This window comes from Ahaetulla prasina, chromosome 1, assembly GCF_028640845.1.
Source record: "Ahaetulla prasina isolate Xishuangbanna chromosome 1, ASM2864084v1, whole genome shotgun sequence".
NCBI lineage: Eukaryota > Metazoa > Chordata > Lepidosauria > Squamata > Colubridae > Ahaetulla > Ahaetulla prasina.
Genome location: NC_080539.1, coordinates 371,662,018 through 371,678,489, shown reverse-complemented (window position 1 = coordinate 371,678,489; position 16,472 = coordinate 371,662,018). Strand labels below are relative to the sequence as shown.

Sequence of the window (16,472 nt, the reverse complement as noted above, 5' to 3'; positions counted from 1 at the left end):
AAAGAAAGAAAGAAAGAAAGAAAGAAAGAAAGAAAGAAAGAAAGAAAGAAAGAAAGAAAGAAGGAAGGAAGGAAGGAAGGAAGGAAGGAAGGAAGGAAGGAAGGAAGGAAAGAAAGAAAGAAAGAAAGAAAGAAAGAAAGAAAGAAAGAAAGAAAGAAAGAAAGAAAGAAAGAAAGAAAGAAAACATATTTTTCATTTGGTTTGCCCTATCAGTCTTGGTGGAAGTGGGCTTGGTATTTTCTTGATAAGGCTGTTAGGCCACCGGTATCGAAACAGAGAGTCAGCCCCACTCCCTTCTAGCACTGATGATGTTACCTAGTTGGGTCATGAAACGTCTGCAAGAAAACCACCAAGCTCAGAGAGCACCAAGGATCCTGAAATCCTCCTCCTCCTTTCCCCCTCCTCTCCACAAACCCCTTTCCCTTCTAGCCCTGATGATGTTGCCTAGAGTGGTAATGAAACATCTGCAAAAAAACAACCAATCTCAAAGACCACCACTTCCTCCTCCACGCCACAAAACCCATTCCCTTCTAACACTGATGATGTTACCTATTTGGCAATGAAACGTCTGCAAGAAAAGAACCAAGCTCAGAGAGCACCAAGGACCCCACAGTCCTCCTCCTCCTCCTCCTCCTCCTCCCCACAAACCCCCCCACTCCCTTCTAGCCCTGATGATGTTACCTAGTTGGGTCATGAAACGTCTGCAAGAAAACCACCAAGCTCAGAGAGCACCGAGGACCCCACAGTTCAATCCTCAGCTACACATTTTCTCTTCCCTTGGCACTTGCTTTGCCTTTCCATTTCTGTGCTCTGCTGTAGAAACTTTGCGCTCCCAGTCAGAAACCCAAAGAGCTCTTCTGCTCCCTCTGGTCTTCCGCAGTTCCTTTAGTTCAGCGGTTCTCAACCTGTGGGTCGGGACCCCGTTGGGGGTCGAATGACGATTTGCCAAGGGTCACCTAAGACCATCGGAAATACAGGAAGTATACTTGCGAATCGAAGAATCGCGCTCCAATGGTTGACTCCACAAGCCAGCTGCAGGCTCTTCAAATCGCTAGCCGGATTCGGCTTCGGGCGCGATGAATTAAAAAAAGAGAGAAATCTTTGCTCTGATGTCTCCCTCTCAAGCCAGCTGCAATCACTCTAATCTGGCTTCAGGCGCGATAAACTTAACAGGGGAGGAGTCTCCGCTTTAATGCCTCCGTCCTCAAGGCCATCGCAAGCAGTTCAGATCGCTAGCCAATACGGCTTCAGGCGCGATAAATTCAAAACGAAAATAATTTTACAGTTGGGGTCGCCGCATCGTGGGGAATTGTATTAAACGGGTCGCAGCACTATAAAGGTTGAGAACCGCTGCTTTCGTTTCCTTCTTGGCGTTGTGTCGCCATCCCCTCATTTTAAGTGTTGACCAGAAGGTCGGCTAGGAAGCTGAGTCAATAGAATAGAATAGAATAGAATAGAATAGAATAGAATAGAATAGAATAGAATAGAATCCTTTATTGGCCAGTGTGATTGGACACACAAGGAATTTGTCTTGGTGCATACGCTCTCAGTGTACATAAAAGAAAAGATACCTTCATCAAGGTACAACAAGGGAGGAAGCGTATTGGGGAGGGGAGAGGGAGCTGCCAGCTAAAACCAGGATGCTCCCATTTCAGAGCGAGGGGGGAGGGAATTCAGGTAAGTGGGCTGCGAAATCCGAAGGGAAGGAAATAGACCAGGTTTGAATGAGTCTCTTGGCGGGAGGGCGGAGTAAACAAACATCCTGCAGCAGACAAACTGTGGTGCAGTGACCTGATTAGGGAATGAAACACAAAAGACAAAAAACAGCCTCTGCTGGATTCTTCTTGACTTGAAGAATGACCGTTGAGAAGAGCAACAAAAATGATTAGGGGCCTAGAAGCTAAAACATAACGAAGAACGATTGTAGGATCCGGGTATGTCTGGTCTAGTGAAAAGGAGGCCTAGGGGTGATATCATACCAGGGTTCCGATATCTCAGGGGCTGCCCCAAAGAAGAGGGAGTCAAACTATTCTCCAAAGCACCTTGAAGGCAAGACTGGAAACGATGGATGGAAAATAATCAAGGAGAGAAGCAACCTGGAACTAAGAATAGAATAGAATAGAATAGAATAGAATAGAATAGAATAGAATAGAATAGAATAGAATAGAATAGAATAGAATAGAACTTTTATTGGCGAAGTGTGATTGGACACACAAGGAATTTGTCTTGGTGCATATGCTCTCAGTGTACATAAAAGAAAAGAAAAGATACGTTCATCAAGGTACAACATTTACAACACAATTGATGGTCAATATATCAATATAAATCATAAGGATTGCCAGCAGCAAAGTTACAGTCATACAGTCATAAGTGGAAAGAGATTGGTGATGGGAACTATGAAACGATTAATAGTAGTGCAGATTCAGTAAATAGTCTGACAGTGTTGAGGGAATTACTTGTTTAGCAGAGTGATGGCCTTCGGGAAAAAACTGTTCTTGTGTCTAGTTGTTCTGGTGTGCAGTGCTCTATAGCGTCGTTTTGAGGGTAGGAGTTGAAACAGTTTATGTCCAGGATGCGAGGGGTCTGTAAATATTTTCACGGCCCTCTTCTTGATTCGTGCAGTATACAGGTCCTCAATGGAAGGCAGGTGGGTAGCCATTATTTTTTCTGCAGTTCTAATTATCCTCTGAAGTCTGTGTTTTTCTTGTTGGGTTGCAGAACCGAACCAGACAGTTATAGAGGTGCAAATGACAGACTCAATAATTCCTCTGTAGAATTGGATCAGCAGCTCCTTGGGCAGTTTGAGCTTACTTAAGGAGAAACTTCCCAACAGTGAGAACAATTAACCAGCGGAACTACCTACCTCCAGAGGTTGTGGGTGCCTCATCACTGGAAGCTTTTAAGAAGAGCCTGGACAGTCATTTATCAGAAATAGTACAGGTAGTCCTCAACGTACGACCACAGTGGAGCCCAAAATTCATGTTGCTAAGCAAGAATGTTTTTAAGTGTTGAGGTTTGCCCCATTTTAAGACTTTCCTTGCCACATTTGTGAAGTGAATCACGGCTGTTGTTAAATTAGTAACACGGTTTGACTTCGCTTGTCAGAAGGTTGTCGGGACACAGAAACCGTCACAAATTTGAACCAGCTGCCAACTTGCAGACAGCTGGTCATTTGTATTCTTTTTTTTTTTAGAGAACTGTTGAGGCCACTTGGAGTTTTATCTGTGTCCTCGGGGGGGGGGGTCACCCGAGTGGTGCAAATGGGTGTGTGGAGCCTTCTTGGCTGTGTGGGACACAGGGCAGAAAACATCCTGCAGTCCAGAAGGCTTCACATCCATTTGCACCACTCAGGTGGCCCTGAGGATCTAGACCAGGGGTTCATAACCTTTATAGTGCTGCGACCCCTTTAATACAATTCCCCACAATGTGGCGACCCCAACCGTAAAATTATTTTCGTTCATATTGATTTCATCGCGGTGATAGGCAGCGATCTCAGCACGCCTCAGCAGCCGCAGAAGGGGGAAAAGCGGCAAACTGTGTTTTTTTTTTAATTTATCGCGCCTGAAGCCATATTGGCTAGCGATCTGAACTGCTTGCGATTGCCTTGAGGACGGAGGCATTAAAGCGGAGACTCCTCCCCTATTAAGTTTATTGCGCCTGAAGCCAGATTAGGCTAGCGATTGGGAGCGATTGCAGCTGGCTTGAGAGGGAGACATCAGAGCAAAGATTTCTCTCTTTTTTAATTCATCGCGCCTGAAGCCGAATTCGGTTAGCGATTTGAAGAGCCTGCAGCTGGCTTGTGGAGTCAACCATTGGAGCGCGATTCTTCGACTCACAAGTAGACTTCCCATATTTCCGATGGTCTTAGGCGACCCCTGGCAAATCGTCATTCGACCCCCAACGGGGTCGCGACCCACAGGTTGAGAACCACTGATCTAGACAAACCTCCAAGTGGCCTCAACGACTCTTTAAAAAGGATGTAAATGACCAGCTGTCTGCAAGGAGTAGAAATCCTTCCGTTCTCCTCCATCCAGTCAGAGCTAAAGAAGCTTCTTGGATGAGAAGCGAAATGTCTTCAAAAGAAAAATCCAAAAGTCCAGTTGCCTCTTGGGGAAAAAAAAAGCACCTTTCGGATTAGGGATTAAGGAGAGAAAAAGCAAATACAGATAGTCCTTGACTTATGACAGGTTGAAGTTACAACAGACTTTCCTTGGGGCTACTTGTGCCCTGGATTCAAAATTCTGACAGATTCCCCCTTCTCCCCATAGTCATACATGCAAAGTTTGGGCTCTTGGCAACATGGACGGTTGTTTGCAATATCCCAATGTTCACCTGACTGTGTTTTGCGAGAGTGGCAGTATTTTTTTTAATTATTATTTTGCATTTATATCCCGCCCTTTTCCGAAGACTCAGGGCGGCTTACACTGTGTCAAGCAATAGTCTTCATCCATTTGTATATTATATACAAAGTCAACTTTTTATTGCCCCCAACAATCTGGGTCCTCATTTTACCTACCTTATAAAGGATGGAAGGCTGAATCAATCTTGGGCCTGGTGGGACTTGAACTTGCAGTAATTTATTTATTTATTTATTTATTTATTTCAATTTTTATACCGCCCTTCTCCCGAAGGACTCAGGGCGGTGTACAGCCTAGTAAAAATACAATGTATAAACATTAAAAAGAAGTTAAAAAGAAATATTATAACGTGGCCAAAATTTTTAAAACCATTTAAAATCATAAGACATAAATACCCCAATAAAATATCAATCCAGTCCCGCTTGAATAAATAGGTGCGTTTTCAGCTCACGGCGAAAGGTCCGAAGATCAGGCGCTTGACGTAAACCAGGGGGAAATTCATTCCAGAGCGTAGGAGCTCCAACAGAGAAGGCCCTTCCCCTGGGGGCCGCCAGCCGGCATTGCTTGGCGGACGGCACCCTGAGAAGGCCCTCTCTGTGGGAGCGTACGGGTCGATGGGAGGCAAAAGGTAATAGCAGGCGGTCCCGTAAGTACCCGGGTCCTAAGCCATGGAGCGCTTTAAAGGTGGTAACCAAAATCTTGAAGCGCACCCGAAAGACCACAGGAAGCCAGTGCAAGCTGCGCAGGATTGATGTTACATGGGAGCAACGAGTCGCTCCCACTATTACCCGCGCAGCTGCATTCTGAACTAGCTGCAGCCTCCGGGTGCACTTCAAGGGCAGCCCCATGTAGAGAGCATTGCAATAGTCCAAGCGGGAAGTGACAAGGGCATGAGTGACCGTGCATAAGGCATCCCGGTCAAGAAAGGGGCGCAACTGGCGGACCAAGCGTACCTGGTAAAAAGCCCTCCTGGAGACGACCGCCAAATGATCGTCAAACGACAGCCGCCCATCCAAGAGGACACCCAAGTTGCGCACCCTCTCCGTTGGGGCCAATAACTCGCCCCCCACAGCCAGCTGCGGCTGCAGCTGACTGTACCGGGGTGCCGGCATCCACAGCCACTCCGTCTTGGAGGGATTGAGCTTGAGTCTGTTTCTCCCCATCCAGACCCGTACGGCTTCCAGACACCGGGACAGCACTTCGACAGCTTCATTGGGGTGGTCCGGGGTGGAAAAGTACAGCTGAGTATCATCAGCGTACAGATGATAACTCACCCCGAAACCACTGATGACCTCACCCAGCGGCTTCATGTAGATGTTGAACAGGAGGGGCGAGAGAATCGACCCTGAGGCACCCACAAGTAAGGTGCCTCGCGGTCGACCTCTGCCCCCTGTCAACACTGTCTGCGACCGGTCGGAGAGATAGGAGGAGAACCACCGATGCGGTGCCTCCACTCCCAACCCCTCCAACCGGTGCAGCAAGATACCATGGTCGATGGTATCAAAAGCCGCTGAGAGATCTAATAGGACCAGGGCAGAGGAACAACCCCTATCCCTGGCCCTCCAGAGGTCATCCACCAACACGACCAAAGCTGTCTCCGTACTGTGACCGGTCCGGAAGCCGGACTGGAACGGGTCTAGATAGACAGCTTCATCCAGGTACCGGGGAAGCTGCCATGCAACCACACTCTCTACAACCTTCGCCACAAAGCGAAGGTTGGAGACTGGACGATAATTACCCAAAACAGCTGGGTCCAGGGAAGGCTTCTTGAGGAGGGGTCTCACCACCGCCTCTTTCAAGGCAGCGGGGAAAACCCCTTCCAACAATGAAGCATTTATAATTCCCTGGAGCCAGCCTCGTGTCACATCCTGAGTAGCCAGGCAATTGCAGGCAGCTGCTGTTCATAACAGACAGACTTAGTCTGTTGAGCCACCAGAGGCCCTTGACAGTAGTGAGTTCCTCTTACCTTCGGAACCAGGAGCGCGTGCGTGCTTGCTTTGCTCACATGTGGCACTTCTGCGCATGCAGAATCCTCCGTGGGTTGCCACCGGTTCGCTGCTTGCACATGCACAGTGAGCCCCAGACGTGCGCTATGCGTGCACACATATGCCGTACATGCCAAATGCTCTGCGCATGTGCAGAGCTCCTATGATGACATCCGGGGCGGGTGGACAGAGCCTCCCACCACTGCCACTACCCGTTCTCCCGTACCAGGGCGAATTGGTAGAAACCCACCACTGAGAGTTGCCAAGAAAAACCTCTCGTTTCCCATTTTTGGCAAAGCCACGCCCATAACTTTATCGGTTCGCTTAACGACCGGTGATTTGCTCAGTGACCGCCATAGAAAACATCATAAAATCAGGCCAATCCCTTGACTGACCCCTGATGTGCAGGGTCCATTTTTACGGTCATAAGTCGAGGACTACCTGTAATGAGATCGACAGAGTCGCCTAGCCCTATTTCACGCATCCTGTAACCCAGCCGAGACTGTCGTCTCCTGGGCCTCCTATTTCTCTTGCTTCACTTGTCCACCTTGACCCTTCCCCACAGTCGGTCTCCTCCTCTTCCTCTCGGCCCACCCCTGCAGCCTGTTCAGACTTTTTAAAATCTCCCCTCTTCCCCCCCCCACCCGCCACCCAAAGTCTTGGCTCCCTCTCAGCTCCAAAATTTAGTCATCCGTGGAGTTGAGATGTCTCACTTTGTCACCGCGTAATTTCCCGGCCTTGCTCTGGTGCGCTGTCTCATTTAGAAAGTGTATTGTTTGTGTGGCTCCTGATGGGCCTTTTGCAGAGCTTGTCTGTAAATTATGGCGTAGAATTTCAGAATAATTAGTTGTCATCCCCTTTGTTGCGCGCGTGAGTTGTAGCACTCATCCAGGGCTTAGGCAACCCTCCTCTTACTCCGAGCTGCAGCAAAGAGGGCTGTTCGATTTCTTTACCGCATACAGTGGTGAAATCCTCCACGGGTTGCCACCGGTTCACTGTCTGCGCATGCAAGGTGAGCGCCAGATGTGCGCTGTGCGTGCATACATATGCCGGGCGCGCCAAATACACGCTATGCACACATGCAGAGTGCACACCAAATGCATGCTTCGTGCAGAAAAAGGCGCCGTTTGAAGATAAGTAGAACAGCGAGGTGGGGGAACAACTGTGCCGCGTAATTTAGATTCGCTAGAAATCAGGATTTCCTGCTTTCTAGTGAATATAAATTGCGCAGCACAGCTGATCGTCGGAAATACCGGCTTGGGACAACTGGTTTGCATGAACCGGTAGCTTTTATCACCTCCGGTTCGCCCAAACTGGTGTGAATCGGTAGCTGTTCACCCCTGCGCATACATTGCTGTCTTCTTCGTATGTTTCAGGGTGTGTTTTTTTTATTTATTTATTTTATTTATTTTATTAATCGAACTTATATACCGCACCATCTCCCGTAGGACTCAGGGCGGTTCACAGGCATATTAAAACAGTACAATAAATAAACATTAAAACCCAATTAAAACTAGATAATATCATGGCCTGATCACTAAAAAATAAAAAACCTATAAAAACCCCATTAAAATATGCTAAAACCTTTTATCTTAGGCTAGTCCTGCACGTTGAAACAATAGAGTCTTCAGTTCTCGTCTGAAGGTCCGGAGGTCGGGTAGTTGTCGTAATCCTGGAGGGAGCTCGTTCCACTTGCATTTCCGCTACAATGCAGATAGTCCTTGACTTACGATCAAAATTGAGCCCAACATTTCTGCTGCTAAGAGAGAGAGAATTGTTAAGTGAGTTTTGCCCCCATTTTGCAACCTTTCTTGCCACAGTTGTTAACCAAATCGCTGCAGTTGTAAAGTTAGCAATACGGCTATTAAGTGAATCTGTCTTCCCCCGTTGACTTCGCTTGTAGGAAAGGCGCAAAACAGGATCACATGACCCCGGGACACTGCGACCGTCATAAATACGAGTCATTTGCCAAGCCTCTGAATGTTGATCACGTGACCGCAGGGTTGCCTGCAACGGTCGCAAGTGTGACAAATGGTCGTCAGTCCCTTTTTTCACTGCGGTTGTAACTCTGGTCATTAAACGAACTGTTGTAAGTCGAGGACTGCCTGAGCTTGGGGGTGACTTTGAGATCCTAAACGGAGCTGTTAGCCGACATGAGAATTTGCTGCGTTGATGAACAGGAGAGAGTAGGTCTACTTGTAGTTTATACTTCAGGATTGAATGTAAGACTGGCTTAGCTGACATGATTTGGAGGAGCAGTTGATTAAAAAGAGGAAAAAAATAGCTTAGCTATAAAGGATACACTGTGAAGGACGGAGCACGGGCAGTTTCTTCTTTATTGGTACCAACAAGGTCTTCTTATTAAAAGGTCCATACTTCAATCCTGCTGTAATCAATAATTAGATAATTAGATAATTAGAACTGCAGAAAAAATAATTGCTACCAACTTGCCTTCCATTGAGGACCTGTATACTGCACGAATCAAGAAGAGGGCCGTGAAAATATTTGCAGATCCCTCGCATCCTGGACATAAACTGTTTCAACTCCTACCCTCAAAACGACGCTATAGAGCACTGCACACCAGAACAACTAGACACAAGAACAGTTTTTCCCCGAAGGCCATCACTCTGCTAAACAAATAATTCCCTCAACACTGTCAGACTATTTACTGAATCTGCATTACTATTAATCTTCTCATAGTTCCCATCACCAATCTCTTTCCACTTATGACTGTATGACTATAACTTGTTGCTGGCAATCCTTATGATTTATATTGATATATTGACCATCAATTGTGTTGTAAATGTTGTACCTTGATGAACGTATCTTTTCTTTTATGTATACTGAGAGCAGATGCACCAAGACAAATTCCTTGTGTGTCCAATCACACTTGGCCAATAAAATTCTATTCTATTCTATTCTATTCTATTCTATCAAGGCAAGAGAAGAACAGAGTTGGGAGGGACCTTGGAGGTCTTCTAGTCCAACCCCCTGCTCAGGAAGGAAATCCTATACCCATGATGGGACGCGTGCCCGAGGTGGCACGCAGAGCCATCTTTCTGGGCACGCGAGTTGTCACCCAACTCACCTGCAGCTACGCATATGCGCACGCCCCAGCTGCATGCGCGCAATTCAGGAGACCCAGCTGGTCTTCGGAGCTCTCCTGCGCATGCGCCTGGAAGTGAGAGGACTTGTATGCGGTGTGCGCATGCGTAGACGGCGTTCGTGCACGTACATTGCAAGTGTGAAAACCCGTGTGCGTGCGCAGATGGGGCGCTTGCAGTGCACAGGGGCACGCCCAAAAGCCATGGGCATGCGCAGAAGGTGCAGTTGCACGCACAGCGCATGGGGGAGGAGCCACGCGTTAGCACAGATCGCATGCACACAGCAAGTACCCATTCGGCACTCGGTGAGTAAACGGGTCGCCACCACTGTCCTATACCGTTTCAGACAAATGGCTGTCCAACCTCTTGTTGAAAACCTCCAGTGATGGGGCACCCACAATTTCTGGTGGCAAGTCGTTCCACTGGTTAATTATTCTAACTGTCAGGAAACTTCTCTTTAGTTCTATGTCAGGGGTCTCCAGACTTGGAGCAAAGCTGGCTGAGGAACTCTGGGAGTTGAAGTCCACAAGTCCTAAAGCGACCAAGGTTGGAGACTCCTGTTCTAGGTTGCTTCTCTCCTTGATTGCCGTGGTGGCTCAGGCTGTAAGATAGCCCGTTATTAAAACACAGCTGCTTGCAGTTACTGCAGGCTCGAATCCCACCAGGTCCAAGGTTGACTCAGCCTTCCATCCTTTATAAGGTAGGTAAAATGAGGACCCAGATTGTTGGGGGGGCAATAAGTTGACTTTGTAAATATACAAATAGAATGAGACTATTGCCTTACACACTGTAAGCCGCCCTGAGTCTTCGGAGAAGGGCGGGATATAAATGTAAATAAATTTTTAAAAAAAAGATTGCTTCTTCCATCCATTCTGTCTTATTCTGCAAATTCTGGCATGATTTGAGATACCCGACAACAATTTTTTTTTAAAATTTGCATTTATCCGAAGACTCGGGGCGGCTTACACTATGTCAAGCAATAGTCTTCATCCATTTGTATATTTATTTATTTTATTTATTTATTTATTATTTAAATTTGTATACCGCCCTTCTCCCGAAGGACTCAGGGCGGTTCACAGCCAAGTAAAAATACAATACTATAAATACAAATTAAAATACAGTTAAAAAACTTATTAAAATTGGCCAGAATTAAAATTTAGAACTAAAACCCATTAAAACCCATTAAAACACTAACCCAGTCCAGCGCAGATGAATAAGTAGGTTTTAAGCTCGCGGCGAAAGGTTCGGAGGTCCGGAAGTTGACGAAGTCCTGGGGGGAGTTCGTTCCAGAGGGCGGGAGCCCCCACAGAGAAGGCCCTTCCCCTGGGTGTCGCCAGACGACACTGTCGCGCCGATGGCACCCTGAGGAGCCCCTCTCTGTGAGAGCGCACGGGTCGGTGAGAGGTATTCGGTAGCAGCAGGCGGTCCCGTAAGTACCCCGGCCCTATGCCATGGAGCGCTTTAAAGACATTCACCAACACCTTGAAGCGCACCCGGAAGGCCACAGGTAGCCAGTGCAGCCGGCGCAGGATAGGTGTCACTCGGGAGCCACGAGGGGCTCCCTCTATCACCCGCGCAGCTGCATTCTGGACTAACTGTAGCCTCCGGATGCCCCTCAAGGGGAGCCCCATGTAGAGAGCATTGCAGTAGTCCAGACGAGACGTCACAAGGGCGTGAGTGACTGTGCACAAGGCATCCCGGTCTAGAAAGGGGCGCAATTGGCGCACCAGGCGGACCTGGTGGAAAGCTCTCCTGGAGACGACCGCCAAATGATCGTCAAACGACAGCCGCCCATCCAAGAGGACACCCAAGTTGCGCACCCTCTCCATCGGGGCCAATGACTCGCTCCCGACAGTCAGCCGCGGACTCAGCTGACTGTACCGGGATGCCGGCATCCACAGCCACTCCGTCTTGGAGGGATTGAGTTTGAGCCTGTTCCTCCCCATCCAGACCCGTACGGCTTCCAAACACCGGGACAGCACTTCGATGGCTTCATTGGGGTGGCCCGGTGTGGAAAAGTACAGCTGGGTGTCATCAGCGTACACTTTGTTATATACAAAGTCAACTTTTATTGCCCCCAACAATCTGGGTCCTCATTTTACCTACCTTATAAAGGATGGAAGGCTGAGTCAACCTTGGGCCTGGTGGGGCTTGAACCTGCAGTAATTGCAAGCAGCTGCTGTTAATAACAGACAGTCTTGGCAGTCTGAGCCACCAGAGGCCCCTGGTCTCTGAAAGGTAAGTCTAAGCAGCCTTTTTGTGTCCAGAGCTGATATCCAGATCGAAACCAGAGTGAAAGAAAAGGCAAAATGAGAATGGAGTAGATGAAAGTGGTTGAGACTTTGGAAAAAGTGCATAGAAAAGAGCAACTAAGATGATCGAAGGCCTAAAACAGATCAAGAATATTTGCAGGAATTGGGGTATGGCCAGTCTGGCAAAAAGAAGACTTAGGGGGTGACATGATAGCTGTGTTCCAGTATTTGAGGGGCTGCCCCAAAGAGGAGAAGGGGGTCAATCTATTTTCCAAAGCACCAAAAGGCAGGAGAAGAAACAACGGATGGAAACTAATCAAAGAGAGAAGCAACCTGGAATTTAGGAGAAACTTCCTAACAGTGAGGACAATTAACCAGCGGAACAGCTTGCCTCCAGAAGTTATAGGTGCTCCGTCACTGGAGGTTTTTAAGAAGAGACCGCACAGCCACTTGACTGAAATGGTGTAGAGCAGTGATGGCTAACTTTTTTGCCGTCACATGCCAAAAGCGGGGGGATTTGATTCAACGCCCCTGCACCCTGTCCGTCCCCACCCCCCTGCGTATGCACGAGTGGACCCCCCACATTCCCTCCACTTTTGGCACGCGATGGCAAAAAGGTTACCAGTGGGCCCAGTAGGCCCATTTTTCACCCTCCCCAGGCTCCAGAACCTTTCTAGGAGCCTGGGGAGAGCAAAAACAGCCTCCCCCTCCCCCAGAAGCCTTCCGAAGGCCAGAAACAGCCTGTTTCCCAACTTTTGGTGGGACCAGAAAGTCCGAAAATCAGCTGGCACACTGGAGCTCAGCTAGGGCAATGCTCACGTGCCCACAAATACGGCTCTCTGTGCCACCTGTGTGGCACGCCTGCCATAGTTCGCCAACATGGGTATAGAGTCTCCTACTTGAGCAGGGGGCTGGATTAGAAGACCTCCAAGGTCCCTTCCAGCTCTGATTCTATTCTACTCTACTCTACACGAATGATCCAATTTGCCTCTGATTAGAGCAATGTTTCTGATGTTTTTGGCAACTTTAAGCTGTGTGGACTTCAACTCCTGACTAGGGAATTCAGGGATTTGAAGTCCACACAGCTCAAAGCCGTCAAAAGCATTGGGATTACACACTCTTGTGTAGATAGTTGCATGAACCTCAGGGGTCAATGGGACACATGAGATAAGGTGAGAGCAGGACCCTTCCCAAATATGAGTCTATTTCAGCCTTCCTTCTAAAACTCTCCCAGCCCAGTGAAATATGCGGTGAGAGAAACCCATTCTGAGCTGGGGTTTTACTTCCAGTCAGTATCCCACAAGTCCAGTTGGGGTCATTGTCAATTTTTCATGGTGGAAAAAAATCAACCCTTACCCCAAAGCCTCTGGACTGGATAGGTTGGGAGAGAGAGAGAAAAGTTTCAGGGGCAACAAGGTCCTGGAATCTCCCAGGTTTTATCTGTTAGACCAGCGGTTCTCAACCTGTGGGTCGGGACCCCGTTGGGGGTCGAATGACGATTTGCCAGGGGTCGCCTAAGACCATCGGAAATACGGGAAGTATACTTGCGAGTCGAAGAATCGCACTCCAATGGTCGACTCCACAAGCCAGCTGCAGGCTCTTCAAATCGCTAGCCGAATTCGGCTTCAGGCGCGATGAATTAAAAAAAGAGAGAAATCGACTTCCTGGTTGGCTCCGTTGGCAATGGAGGTGATCTTTCTGGTCACCAACCTCTGGATCATGTTGGACTGCTAAGACAGCGACAATCAGCTGTCCAGCAGTTCGGAAACCCCCCTCTTCGGGAGAAGAAGCGGTGGTGAGCAAAAGGAAGCAGAGGTAGAGCTTCCCTAGAGCTCCTGGAAGATACCAGGGGGCTCGAAGGGTTAAGCCCCCTCAGAACTTCAAAGTGCTCCAGATCTGAGGCTTTTTTCCTGCTCCGGCAGACCTAATTGCCGCGACCAACTTCCGGGACCAATTTTAACTTAAAGAAGATAATACCGGACTGAACAGAAACAGGAGAGCTCTAATTATAAAAGCAAGTAATCAATCAATTCCCTGTTATTTTTTTTTTTAAGTTTTGGACTTGACTTCAAAGTGAAAATGGCGATCGTTCTTTAATGAGCTACGCAGTTGAAAACGAAAGTGTTACAATTCTCTGTCTACTGTTTATTGCTGAAGGCCAGCTGGAAATTTTTTTAAAAAACATTGTAATGAGAAGGGAGAAGAAATCGAGATATTGAGACTGATTTAAAAAAAAAAAAGACTTAAAAGGTTTATACGTAATATTAGCCGGGACCAATTTTAACTTAAAGAAGATAATACCGGACTGAACAGAAACAGGAGAGCTCTAATTATAAAAGCAAGTAATCAATCAATTCCCTGTTATTATTTTTTTTTTTAAGTTTTGGATTTGACTTCAAAGTGAAAATGGCGATCGTTCTTTAATGAGCTACGCAGTTGAAAACGAAAGTGTTACAATTCTCTGTCTACTGTTTATTGCTGAAGGCCAGCTGGAAATTTTTTTAAAAACATTGTAATGAGAAGGGAGAAGAAATCGAGATATTGAGACTGATTTAAAAAAAAAAAGACTTAAAAGGTTTATACGTAATATTAGCCGGGACCAATTTTAACTTAAAGAAGATAATACCGGACTGAACAGAAACAGGAGAGCTCTAATTATAAAAGCAAGTAATCAATCAATTCCCTGTTATTTTTTTTTTTAAGTTTTGGATCTGATTTCAAAGTGAAAATGCCGATCGTTCTTTAATGAGCTACACAGTTGAAAACGAAAGTGTTACAAGTCTCACTGTCTGTTGTTTATAGCTGAGGCCAGCTGGAAAAATTTTTTTTTTTTAAACATTGTAATGAGAAGGGAGAAGAGATACTGAGACTGGGAAAAAATTTGGGTGAGGAATGTTAAATTCACGCAAGCACAAAATTTAAGAGAAAATTTTTATAAAATGTTTTATAGATGGCATTTAGATCCTAAAAAACTGTCATGTATGTATCCAAATGTGAAAGCAAAATGTTGGAGATGTGATTGTGAGGATGCTACCTATTATCATATATGGTGGACTTGCAAAAAAGTTAAAGCCTTTTGGATTAAAATATGGTGGATTATGCAGAACATTTTGAAAAAGAAGATCAAGTTTGTTCCACAGTTCTTTTTATTAGGAATAATCTCAGATTGCACTGTTATAGAGACAAAACTGATTCTGAATTTAATAACTGCTGCAAGATTATTGATTGCACAATATTGGAAGAAAGAAGACTTACCTACAATTGGAGAATGGATTAGTAAAGTATCAAATTTAGCAGAAATGGCAAAATTTCTGCCTACTTGAAAGACTGTACACAAGAAAAATATATATTGGAATGGAGGAAGTGGATTGATTATATTCAAAATAAGTATCAGATTAAAAATATCAATTAGTTTTTGAGTGAAGTTAGGAATTATTATGTATTAGTTTAAGAAAGAAGGAATTGATAGTGTGATGGTGTGAAATGGAATATGTTTTATGTTATATTTTAGATTATGTTTGTTAGTTACAATACCCTGTATTCTGTTCTGGGAAGTCTCGGGGAAGGAGGCGGGAAGGGAAGACTATAAATTGATTGGTTGCCATTGTACAGGAATAATGGTAGAATTAAACAAGTTGGAATGGTGTAATGTCGGGACTGCTCGGCAAACACTCCCGAAGGAAAGGGTAAGGAAAGAGGAGTAAAGAAGGAAGAAAGTAGGTAGGTAGGTGGGTAGGGAGGAAAGAAGGAAGGGAGAAGAAAGGATAGGAGGAGGAGAAGAAGGAGAAGATAGAGGGTTAGAAAGGATGGTAGTGAGAAGTGGGAAAGAGGAGGGGAAGTAGGAAAGCGAGGAGAAGGTGGTGGGGGAAGTTTAAGAAGGATGAGAAGGGAAGAAAGGATTAAAGGGGGGAGTGGCAGTCGAGCAGCCCTGACTGAGTATAATTTGAGTATAGGACTGATTGTTGGATAAGTGATTGTATTGTACACTGGTCAAATTGTGGGAATTATTATGGAAAAATAAAAAAATTTTGCAAAAAAAAAAAAAAAAGAGAGAGAAATCTTTGATGTCTCCCTCTCAAGCCAGCTGCAATCACTCCCAATCGCTAACCTAATCTGGCTTCAGGCGCGATAAACTTAAGTTAATGGTAATGATCTTCAAAGCGCTCCATGGCATAGGGCCGGGTTACTTACGGGACCGTCTGCTGCCACCGAATGCCTCCCACCGGCCCGTGCGCTCTCACAGGGAGGGACTCCTCAGGGTGCCGTCGGCCAGGCAGTGCCGACTGGCGACGCCCAGGGGAAGGGCCTTTTCTGTGGGGGCTCCCACCCTCTGGAACGAGCTTCCCCCAGGACTTCGTCAACTTCCTGACCTTCGGACCTTCCGCCGCGAGCTCAAGACACATCTATTTATTTGCGCAGGACTGGACTAGATTTTTTAAAATTTTTAAAATTTTAAATGTCTCAATTTTAGATTTGGTTTTAAATTGGGTTTTATTGTTTATATGTCTATTTTAAATTTTGGCCTATATAATAAGTTTTTTAGATGAATGTTTTACTTTGTATATTTATGTGTTTTTATATGGCTGTACACCGCCCTGAGTCCCTAGGGAGATAGGGCGGTATAAAAGTACGAATAAATAAATAAATAAATAAATAAATAAATAAATAAATAAATAAATAAATAAATAAAATAAGAGGGGAGGAGTCTCCGCTTTAATGCCTCCGTCCTCAAGGCAATCGCAAGCAGTTCAGATCGCTAGCCAAGACGGCTTC

General features: G+C 46.2%; 2 protein-coding genes across 2 annotated transcripts in view; one reads left to right on the top strand and one right to left on the bottom strand.

Annotated features, from left to right (window-relative positions):
- KDM4B (lysine demethylase 4B) overlaps positions 1 to 16,472 on the top strand; it is a 299,919-nt gene that overhangs the window by 273,648 nt on the left and 9,799 nt on the right. The gene's annotated exons all lie outside the window — the stretch shown is intronic.
- Positions 633 to 5,680, bottom strand: LOC131188365 (uncharacterized). Its single transcript, XM_058163596.1, has 2 exons — positions 3,903 to 5,680; positions 633 to 905 (listed from the first exon to the last, which is right to left on the bottom strand). The coding sequence occupies exon 1, from the start codon at positions 5,666 to 5,668 to the stop codon at positions 4,766 to 4,768; it is 903 nt and encodes a 300-aa protein (XP_058019579.1). The 5' UTR covers positions 5,669 to 5,680; the 3' UTR covers positions 633 to 905; positions 3,903 to 4,765.

What these genes read in the sequence shown, in the direction of transcription:
- LOC131188365 (XM_058163596.1), bottom strand. Translation starts at nt 5,668, where the DNA reads ATGAAGCCGCTGGGTGAGGTCATCAGTGGTTTCGGGGTGAGTTATCAT.